The sequence below is a fragment of the Meleagris gallopavo genome, chromosome 11 (genome assembly GCF_000146605.3).
Source record: "Meleagris gallopavo isolate NT-WF06-2002-E0010 breed Aviagen turkey brand Nicholas breeding stock chromosome 11, Turkey_5.1, whole genome shotgun sequence".
Lineage (NCBI taxonomy): Eukaryota > Metazoa > Chordata > Aves > Galliformes > Phasianidae > Meleagris > Meleagris gallopavo.
The window spans coordinates 11486912-11497971 of NC_015021.2; the positions used below are offsets into that span (position 1 = coordinate 11486912).

General features: G+C 45.9%; 2 protein-coding genes across 2 annotated transcripts; one reads left to right on the forward strand and one right to left on the reverse strand.

Moving 5' to 3' along the window:
• Window positions 1-6: 6 nt before the first annotated feature.
• Window positions 7-7763, forward strand: LOC104912617 (LIM and senescent cell antigen-like-containing domain protein 2). Its single transcript, XM_010716616.3, has 4 exons — window positions 7-17; window positions 6131-6290; window positions 7046-7112; window positions 7623-7763. The coding sequence occupies exons 1-4, from the start codon at window positions 7-9 to the stop codon at window positions 7745-7747; spliced, it is 363 nt and encodes a 120-aa protein (XP_010714918.1). The 3' UTR covers window positions 7748-7763.
• Window positions 7764-9306: 1543 nt separating this feature from the next.
• GPR17 (G protein-coupled receptor 17) lies at window positions 9307-11048 on the reverse strand. The gene has a single exon (XM_010716617.3). The coding sequence runs from the start codon at window positions 10992-10994 to the stop codon at window positions 9960-9962; it is 1035 nt and encodes a 344-aa protein (XP_010714919.1). The 5' UTR covers window positions 10995-11048; the 3' UTR covers window positions 9307-9959.
• Between the last annotated feature and the right edge of the window lie 12 nt (window positions 11049-11060).

Below are 11060 nucleotides of genomic sequence, written 5' to 3' on the forward strand. Positions count from 1 at the left end.
GCCGCCATGACGGGCAGGTAAGGGCGGGAGTCCTGCGGGGCCGCACCCCGTGTGGGGAGGGCCGGGAGGGCGGCTCCTCAGCTTGGACAAGAACAAAACGTAAAGATAAAAAGTGCCCGTCCTGCATTAGATTGCCTTTAGAAATTAGTATAAATACATAAAGCAGTGAAGCGGCCGGGAGGGTAAAAGCTGAGATGCTGGAGGGAGGAGAGCCTTGCCCATCCTGCTGATGGGAGGTGCTGCAGTGCTTCGATGGTTTGTGTTATATTAAGGGTAAAAGGTGATGTCATAGTGCATTAAAGGCGTTTTGTCACTCTAAAATTTAAAAGGTCAGCAAAACCACGCAACTTGAAGGATATTTTTATTCTTCTGTTTCATCTTCATTTTCATTCTTTACCGCTCCCTTTATTTCTCTGCTCTGTAAAGCAGAGGTGAGTTAAGTACAAATGCTTGGAGAACAGGAGGCTGCGGGGAGACCTCATTGCGGCCTTCCAGTACTTGAAGTAAGTGTATAAACAGGAAGGGAACGGCTGTTTATGGGGTGGATAGTGATAGGACAAGGGGGAATGGTTTTAAACTGAGACAGGGGAGGTTTAGGTTGGATATTAGGAGGAAGTTTTTCACTCAGAGGGTGGTGAGGCACTGGAACAGGTTGCCCAAGGAGGCTGTGGATGCCCCATCCCTGCAGGCATTCAAGGCCAGGCTGGATGTGGCTCTGGGCAGCCTGGGCTGTTGGTTGGGGATCCTGCACATAGCAGGGGGTTGGAACTGGATGAGCATTGTGGTCCTTTTCAACCTAGGCCATTCTGTAATTCAGTGAAATGCAGCCTGAAGAACTGCAGATTGGTTTGGAGGTCGGGGGCCTGAAGGACAACAAAGTGCAGGTTGAATTGGAGATTGCGGGTTACTGAGTTCTGGTTGATGATGTTCCCCTCTGTGCCTGTTCTGGGTCCCAGTCAGCCGCCTTCTGCTTAGTGGACATGGAGGATCTCTGCTAGTTAACACTCGCCTAATACTTGTGAAATTGTTGCTTCTCTTGCTTATTTCCTCCTACAGCTTACCAATGGAATATATTTCACTATGATGCTACAAAACTCCTTTTTAAATTATTTATAAGAGAATAATAAGGAAATGATAATAAAACACAAAGTGGTTTTCATGGTGATGCTGATCAGACAACACTGACTCAGCTGCATCCGTCGCTCTCCACTCCTTTTGTTCTCTTAAACACTGCCTTCTCTATTCTCAATACTTTAATTCTTTTCAGTGTTGCATGGGCCCTGCTTAGCTCCCAGTGGGGCTGTGCAGTGCTGCCTGCCCCAAGCTGCTGCTCTGCAGGCAGTGCTGTGCTCGGTGCCCCGGTGTGTGCCTCACTCATGTGGAAAGCAGTGCTGTGGGGTGCAGCAGCTGTGGGGCACCTGTCCACCTGAGAGCTGGGCGAGATGCTTTGTGAGACCGGGTCAACAGTGTTCTGTTGCTTTGATCTGAGAGTCTCCTTCAGGGGAATGGATTGATTATGTGAAGACTTGGGACTTAACACGGCTCCATCATCAAGTCTGGCAGAGCACTAATTGCTGCTATGACCTCCAAGTGTGCTGCCTTCAGCAGGTGATTAATTAGCAGTGGGATGCAGGAGAGAGAGCTTCTCTTCAGGGCTGCAGCAGAATGGCAGGCAAAGTATGAGGAACAGTGCTGGAGCACAACTGCCTGCATCCTGCTGGAGCACAACTGCCTGCATCCTGCTGGAGCTCTCCTGGAACGCCAAGGGAACTCCCCTCAGGAAGGTGACTCACTAGATGTCCGTGCCAGGGCTCCCTGACCACCTCCCTGCTCTGCCATGGGGTGCCATGGCTGGCCTGCGCCTGCAGGGCCCGGCAGCCTCAGGGCTGTACTGGCGGCGGCAGGGCCGGGCAGGCACGGCCAGCAGGGCCCAAGGGTAGGTGTGTGGGGGGCTTGGGGGCACAACTGGGGGTGATGGGTGTTCTCTGCGTCAGGGCAGGAACTGTCTGTGCTCAGCAAGACAGGATGAAGCCTGGTTCTATTTCCAAGCAGATTACGAAGGAGAGGACTTTCCTGGTGGGGAAGCTTTCGGTTTTTAACAATAGCAGGAAAGAAGCAGTGGAGAACCTTTCCGTGTGGAAGCTAGGTTGTTCAGAGCCAGCAGCAGCTCAGCTCTGGTTAGTGCTGGAGTGCTTCGGTGCCGTGGGGACAGAGGAATAGTAAAATGCAGTCATTCAAAGCACTGAGGCTCAGTAACCTGTTGGTACTGTGAGTATCAGGCTTCTTGATTTTAGCGTTTGTCTGTCAGAAACTGGAACTCCTGGCATGGCTGCTGCATGGGATCGCTCACCTGGCAGGCAGAGCTGCTCCGCTCTGCCCAGGCAGCTACAGGGCTTGGCTTGAGGGTTTCTTTTCCTGTGTTTCTAATTAAAATTATTATTGTCGTTACAGTTTTCATTGGTTAACTTTGGACAGGGGAGCAATTAGCAGAAATCAGCTCAGTTAAGTAATTGCATCTCAGCTCTGAGGTCTGCGTGGTGGCGAGAGCAGTGAGTGTGCAGCAGAGCTGTCCTTGTGGCAGCCAGGAGCTGTGAATTTCAGTCTTGTCTCAGACCTAGATGTGGTGCAATTGGTTCGGCTGCTCAGTGTGAGCCCTGCATCCCTCCGTAAAGCCTTGTTTATCCCAGTGCTTTCTGCTTAAGCCTACAGCCACTGCTTAGTGGCTAAATTTTCAGTTTTTCTGGCACGTTGTTGTGGGTATGAGTGTAATGGAAGGGTGGTGGGAGGACAGGGGAAGGAGTGTGAATGCCATTGAGGGGAGATGGGGCTGTGCAGAAGTACAGAAGGGACTGGTGACAGAGAAGTCAGCACTGAAGGAGCAAAGAAACACAGCTCTTCAGCAGGAAAGCAGCGCAGAGTGATGATGGGAAGGGAGAGGAGATCGATACTCGTAGTCCTCTCACCTTTGCAATGTGTGATTTGTGTTCAGCTCTTTGTTTTGTTATAGCTGTCAGAGCCTTCCAAAAGAAGGTGAGGGTGCAGTGTTGTTTGTTTCCTTGATTTGCAATCAGGTTTCATTTTTTTTTCTTCTTTTTCTGTTTTGTACCAACGTGTATTTTTGAAGCCTTGATGATGATGGTGATAATTATTTAAACCTACTTCTGTGGGTTTGAACACGTTAGCAGCTCTCGGGAAGGCTGCCCTTCATTGTGCATGTGGTGGCAATCCAAAGCAGCACTGCTGGTGGTAACTGATGAACACAGTTGGAAGCAGTCAGTTTTAGCAGTGCTGGTAAACAACCATCACCACAGGCTCCTTGGAGATAGTGGAAATGAAGAAGAGGAACGCAGACCGTGTGCATTGGAAGCCATTTATCAGGTGCACGTTACGGGCAAAGTGCTGCATGCCTGATAATAGAGGGGTGGTGTTGCTGCCTTGCAGATGCGACCTGTTAAACACAGACACTGCTTCATGGTGCTGCCCTGGGCTGAGCAAACCTCTGTCCTCTGCAAATAGCAGAGGGTTGTGGCTGGTAGGCCAAGGAGAGGCGAGAAGCTGTAAGGTTTGTCCCCACGTTGTGACCGTAAGTTGCTTTTCTGTGTTGTTCTTCGTTTTGCTTGCCTCTTTGGCAGTAAATCACAAGGAAGAAGTGTAGATTTTTATTGAGAATTTGGGTACTCAGGAAGAAATGCCACAATGCTACTCAGCTCACAGCCAGCCAGCTAAAAAATATTTCAACAGGGAGTGAACTGGAATCATAAAATGCTAAATGGCTTGGGTTGGAAGGGACCTTTAAGATCACCTGGTTCCAACCCCCTGCTACAGACAGGGACGTCTCCCTGTAGCCCAGGTTGCAGAATGGAAATATAATGTGAGGAGAAGGAAAATGCTGCAGATTAAATTGTGCTCTTAGCCTTATTGAATGCATAACAGGTCACATGTTTGGGAAATGGGAACGCTTTCTTTTTTCTCCAGCATTTTGTGGCAGGTTTGGTAAAATCACTTGATATTTTAATCAGCAGTAAGGGCTTAAAGCTCAACCATGCCACAAGGATGGGAAGCAGCCCCTCTCCTTGGCTGCTCTGATTTCTATCCTGAGGTCTATGACATAGCCAAATGGTGATGGCTTTCTCTGGGTTTGACTTTAAACTACCCAATGTATGTGGGTCTGTGCATATTCTGAATGACTACATAAATGTTATTGCATTGAGATGTCTTCTGCATACGTGAGTCTATTGGCAGGTCAGCAAGAGTGGAAAGCTCCTTTCTAGGATTCCTTAGTGTAGGTTTGTTCTGTCTTCTGAGGTTTGGATGATGCCCCGTGCTCTTGTACCTTGAAATGCTGCCTTCAGGTTTCTTTGCTGTAATGTCTGTAGGGTTTTGGTTATCTCTACATTAAAGCAACTCCTTGTTCAGCACTGATGGGGCTCTGAGCACCTGGTGGAGCTGTGGTTTCCCTGTTCATTGCAGGGGAGTAGGACTAGATGGCCTTTTGATGTCCCTTCCAATTCTAAGGATTCTGTGATCATTCTGCTGGAAGTTGTGCTGTTGGGTGTTGTCACAGTGTGTTCTGTTGGGTTTGCACCAGGATGTTGAGCTGGTCATGTCCCCGTGGCCTTTCCTGTCTTTGTGTCACCGACTTATTGTTAAAACAGAGGAGGATTTTGTGTCTTACTTCATTGCAAAAGAACTGGTGAGCACAGAGTGCCAGAAACGTTCCATGCTGGAGGCTGTCCTTGTGCTGTGTGGTACAGCAGCTTGCTGCTCAGGGGGCTGTGTGTGACACTGAGCTGTTGGAGCAGGTCCAGAAATGGGCCATGAAGATGATCAGAGGGCTGGAGCACCTCCCCTATAAAGACAGACTGAGAGAGCTGGGGCTTTTCAGCCTGGAGAGGAGAAAGCTGCAGGTGGACCTTTTAGTGGCCTTCCAGGACCTGAACGGGGGAGTTGGGGAGGGACTTTTTATAAGGGCAGGTAGTGACAGGATGAAGGGAAATGGCTTTAAACTGGAAGAGGTAGATTTAGACGAAGTATTAGGAAGGAATTCTGTCCTGTGAGGGTGGTGAGACACTGGAACAGGTTGCCCAGTGAGGCTGTGGATGCTCCCTCCCTGGGAGCACTCCAGGCCAGGCTGGATGGGGCTGTGAGCAGCCTGGGCTATGGGAGGTGTCCCTGCCTACAGCAGGGGTTGGAACCAGGTGATCTGAAAGGTCCCTTCCAACCCAAACCGTTCTGTGATTCTATGGTCAATTGAGTGGATGCATCACAAGAAGCTGAGACTCTTTCCTCATTGTGGTTTTTCCCTCCCTGTTTGGACGTGACATACAGGATTTTAAAACTGCATTCTATTACCATATGGGGAACTTAGATTACATGATGACAAGTGTGGAAATGTTATGGAAGCAGTTAGGTTAACTCCCATTTTAGGAGAAAAAGGGGAAACAGCCCTTTGAGTGATTTGTGAGTGTGACTCTGTGGGTTTATTTCAGCCTCGCTTTCTGAGGAAGTGAAGCCAAGCCAGGCAAGATGGCTTCTTTCGTTTTGTACCTTTTCAACTCTTCAGCAGTTTCAGCTAATTTGTCAGGAAGGCACAGGCTTTGTATGTAATTATATCCCAAGGTGTCTTGTGCACATCAGCTACCGGGTAGATGGGGGAAAGCCCCATTGGTTCCCGTGGTCAGGGGGAGGCTGTGGTGGAAGATCAATGCTTATACGTTGGGAAATCCTAGGAGTGCACATCCTGAGACCAGAAATCCTGAGAAGTAGGGATTAATTGGGTTTGCTGCTCTCAGAACTACTGCTTTATTTTGAACGGTGGGGATTTGATAGGGGCTTTAGCAGGATGACATAATGGGGTGGAAAACCGGCGAAGCAGCCAAAAGTGTGTGACAGAGAGGTCTGCTACATGACTTAGTTCTGCCGCTGTGCTGCTGCCTACCCACTTGAGTTGCAGGAGCATTATTTCCAACTGATGTCAGTGCTGAATTGCCTCAGTCATTGGTGGGGTGTGTGCGTGTGTAAAAGGGAGTTGAAAGCACTGGAAATTTTGTGTTCATAGATGTTGGAGAAGCTTGGATGGCGTGAGTGTATTCCTGATTTGCTTATGTTCTCACTCTTGTCTTTGTTCCAGTAATATGTCTGATGCTCTCGCGAATGCAGTGTGTGAACGCTGCCAGACTCGATTTGATCCCGCGGAGAGGATTGTGAACAGCAATGGGGAGCTCTACCATGAGAACTGCTTTGTCTGTGCTCAGTGTTTTCGCCAGTTCCCAGATGGACTTTTTTACGAGGTGAGGTTGCACGCTGTGTATGAGAGAAAAGAAATATCTTTGTTAAAAGGCAAAGAATTAGGTGAAAATTATGACAGAAATATGAATTCCCATCTTTCTTGCATATTTAATTTCTAAGCTTTAAGAGGGTCTTGCAGCTTGGTTTCTTTTTCCTTTTTTTCTTCCTCTTACCTACTTCTGTTCATCAACTAAACTGTGTTTGCTTTTTGGGTAAGAGGCGTTTCAGAAAAGATAACACAAATATATCTTAATATTTCATTAGGCTTAAGTGATAGTTCGCCTTTATTTTTAGGTATTTTGTACCAGACTTTGCCAACTGAAGTTGGCAAACCCATACAAAACAAGTTTAAATCTTTTCACAGGTTGTGTGCAAGCATTGCTTTTGAATAATACATTATTTTAAACATGCTGCATTCTTAGTTTTTTAGTCCTCTGTAGGAGGAATAATTCTAAATACACAAGTTAAAAAAATAAATTATAGGGAAAGAAACTCTGGGCACCCCAGGATTTTTGTTGTCTTGTAGGAGCTTTGCTATTGATTTAATTATTTGCAAAGCAAATTCACTATGAGGCTGAAGCTGTATTTGGATGTTGCTTTGAGAAAATCTCTGGGAGCTTAAAAACAGGAGAGAAGGGAGACTAGAACTAAAAACCTTTTCTGGTCTTGTCCAACTCATTTTTTCAAGTGGAAAATGCTAAACTGTAAGAACTGATCACCATTCAGTTATTCATGATGGCTCGTTCTCTCTTTTCAGTTTGAAGGTCGGAAATACTGTGAGCATGACTTTCAGATGCTGTTTGCTCCTTGCTGCGGGGAATGTGGTAAGATGTACAAATACATTTGTACAGCCTCATCCAGCTATGTAGTTCCCACAGTGAGCTACACTGTTAGGGGCAAGCAGCCCTTCTTTTAGCAGGGTTGGCCCTGTAGCATAGACATCCATTGAAACACCACAGGTTCATAGAATCATAGAATGGCTTGGGTTGGAAGGGACCTCAAGGATCATCAGGCTCCTACCCCCTGCCACAAACAGAACCACCAACCTCCATATCTAACACTAGACCAGGCTGTTACTGCCACCACTGAATGCTGTCTAGCCCTGGGCTGAATCTGGGGTCATTTTAAGGAGCAGGAAATCTGGAGGGAAACAAAAGATGTAATCAGCAGTGATTTGGGGCATCCTGGTGGTGGGAAGAGGGTTTGGTTTTTTTTTCACCAAAGTTGTAAAGTAGTAGTTCTTGGGAGATTAAAGGGCAGAATTATTAAGGGCTGTAGATGATTGATAAAACTGTTTTCTGCATGGATCTCAAGGTGTTGCTTTCCTTTTGTAGGTGAGTTCATCATTGGGCGTGTTATCAAGGCAATGAACAATAACTGGCACCCAGAATGTTTCCGTTGTGAGCTCTGTGACGTGGCACTTGCTGACCTGGGTTTTGTGAAGAATGCTGGCAGGTAAAATGGAGCAGGAGCTCTGGAAATTTTGTCAGTATGTTGTTGATATGAGAGTGAGATGTTGAGCGTGCTCCATTGGTCATCTATCGGGAGGTGAAGCTTGTAGAGGTACAGAGGAAGCTTTAAGGAGTAGCCTGTTGTGGGATGGGGAATTAAAGGAAGAACAGTGTTCTTTGTTCAATGGAATGTGTAGAAAGCAGAAACTCAAATGTTAGTAGCTAGTGGAAGGATACTGAAAAGAAAGGGATTCCAGATAGCAGGTGAGAAGAGGGATTGTGTGATGCTGAGTAGGCTGTTTATCAGGTAATTTCTGATAAACGATTCTGAAGCAATTCAAAACATAGCAAAAGGCTAAGAGAACAATGTGAGGATTACACCAAAACATATTCAGCATAAGATTTCCCAACTCTTCAAAAACCATTCGTTTTATATAAAGAAATACAAAATCAAGTCATAAGGTAGATTAATGCATTTAATTAAGAAGTAAGAAACTAAAAACTTGAAACTTCTACAAAAGGATATCATAAGAAAATAAACCCATTTGACATTAGTACATAATGCTATACAATTCATAGTTAATTTCAGGCTTTCATATCTTGAGCAAAGCTTAGTAGTTTCCTGGGGTTTACATTTTCAGTACCTGAAGGGTGAGGAAGGTAAGTTACATGTTTGTACCCTGTCCAGCAGGGAGATTCCTCCACTCCCTTTTCTGTTCTGTCCTGCACACAACTTTTGTCTTAGTTTTTTGAGCTGGGCATAATAAATTTGACTTGTGACACCTTAGCTTGTTAGAATCTGTGCTGTTGTCACAGCACCTAAGAGTATTCCTGGGTCTTTTTAGGAAAGCAGCTAGGATTGAAACAATTCAAGCATGAAAAAGAATGTTTGATTTCATAATATGTGGGCCAAATTTTAAATGGAAAGTATAGGAAAGGAATGTGTGTGCCTGTGTGTCTGTACGTTCCACATTTATTTCACCTGTCGTGTGGTTTTCTATAACATTTACCTCTTTTGCACAGAAGCTTTCTGCTAGCAAATGCTGTTGGAAACTGTTGTGTTCATTTTCCATTTTCTCACTGTACCTGATCTTGCTAGGTCTGCCTCTCATTCCCAGGTGTGTTCCACTGGATATAATTTGTATCAGGAAGGATAGTTAAGATAATCCCTGCTTTATCTGTAGCAAATAAATAGTCTGGCTAGGTAAACTGCCAAAATGAAATAGTTGTAAAACACCTTAATGATGAGAATTTCTTCTGGGCAAAGGGAACATCAGTAAAATAAATACCCTGGAGGTGATTAAGAGATGTGTAGATGTGGCACCAGAGGACTTGGTTGGAGTGATGGCACTTGGTAGGTCAGGTGAGTGATTGGACTGATCTTGAAGGTCTTTTCCATCCTAAATGATGCTATGATTTCTTCTTCTGCTGGCTTTTGTCCACCTTTACCAATTTTTAAGACAGAGGTTCATAGTTTTTTTGATTCGGTATGTAGTAAAGATGAATGCTGTATTCCTAAGCAGACCTTCTTTAGTTGAAGCACTATCAGGATGTCTGATGTTTGGCAGGGAACTACGTAACAGAGGCAGTGTAGTAAACATTGTCTGGCCTCTTTCTGAAGCTTCGAGCTCATCTCCTGCTCTTAGCACTTGGAAGCAGTTAAAAAATGGTCAGTTCTCTCTTAATTGCATTCCTGGTTGGATATGTTACAGCATTTTGCTTTTTTGTTTATTTATGTATTCTGCTATGGCTTAGTGCCAGTTTTCTGCCTACGGTGTATAAACACTGAGCATGCAACTTGAACAGAATGTACAGTCCTTGTGAGGAATGGATCTCTAGTGTTGGTGCATTATGACATTTTAAAGTACGCTAATGCACTGTGCATAGGAAAAGCCATTACTGAATGCTTTGTGAATTAAATTATTTTGCAAAAAGAAGCTGTCTGTTTAATAGCCCGTGTTCCCTTAGTTGTTCTTAAGTGCTCAGCCCTCAGTTTCACATCTTGGCAGTCAGTGTGGCTGTACTTGTGCTTGCAGTTTCAGTAAGACAAGAGCACGTAATCAGAGGGGTTCCTGTTAATTTCAGTTCCAGGGAAATGACAGAACTTCCCTCTGCAGGAGTGAGCCCGGCCGTGGTTTTATGCTGTCTTTCTGCATATCTGCACTCCTCTGATTTTGGCGGCGCAGCCTTTTCACATGGAAGCAGTGGCAGGAGTCACGTTCACAGCTCAGATTTCGCACTCAGCGAGCTTTCGTTCGTCTTCCCCTCACACGTCTGCGGTATCATCACCGTCCTCTTACCACAGAACAGGTTGCACAAAGCATCACGGAATTTCTCAGCTACAAAAAAATACATGACCGGGTCGAAGGCCCCATTCAGGCTGGTGAGGCAGGAAGTGATGCGGTTATTGAGTGCTAGCAGGCGCTGCGTCTCGCAGGAAGCCTTGGTCCCGTTGTAATGGAGGATATAAATGTAGCGATTGACGTGATAAGGTACAAAACAAACCAGAAAGATCATCAGGACCATGATGATCATTTTGATAGCTTTTTCCTTCAGGTGTTTCTCAACTCTGTTCCCACTCTTCAGGCTTCTGATGATCAGTAAGTAGCAAGTCACCGTAGTAACAAATGGGAAGGTGAAGGCAACCGCTAAGGACACAAGAGCGTGACGTGACGCCTTTTCTCTGTAGAGCTGCAGGCAGATGGTTGTGTTGTTCATTTCCACAGTCTGCACGCTGAGCAGCAGGGGTGCCATCGCAACCCCAACTATAAGCCACAGGAAGGCACATGCCAGATGGGCATAAAGGGGCCTGCGGAGCTTGATGGACTTCACGGGGTGCACAATGGCCAGGAACCGGTCGACGCTGATGCACATGAGGAAGTAGATACTGGCATACATGTTGAGGTAAAAAAGGAAACCCGTGAGTCTGCATGGGATCTCACCAAATGGCCAGTGGTTACCAGAAAAATGGTACACCAGCCGGGTGGGGAGGACCAGCACGAATGAGAGGTCAGCCACAGCAAGATGCATCAGGAAAATGTTGGCGGGTGTGCTGGACTTCTGGTCCCGAATGAAGAGCCAAAGAGCCAGGGAGTTGCCAATAAAAGCCAGGATGAAGTCTAGGAAGTAGAAGGTGGCAAAAAGTACGTTCTCAAGGTGTGTCTCTTTGCCACATTGCTCTGAAGTTTCCAAAGGGAAGTTTGACTGATTTGAGCAATTGAAGAACAGACTTGAGGGATATGCTGGGCCTTTCATTTCTCACCACGGTTTTGAAGCATAAAAGAAAAACCTGAAAGAGTTGAGACAGCATGTTATAGTTTA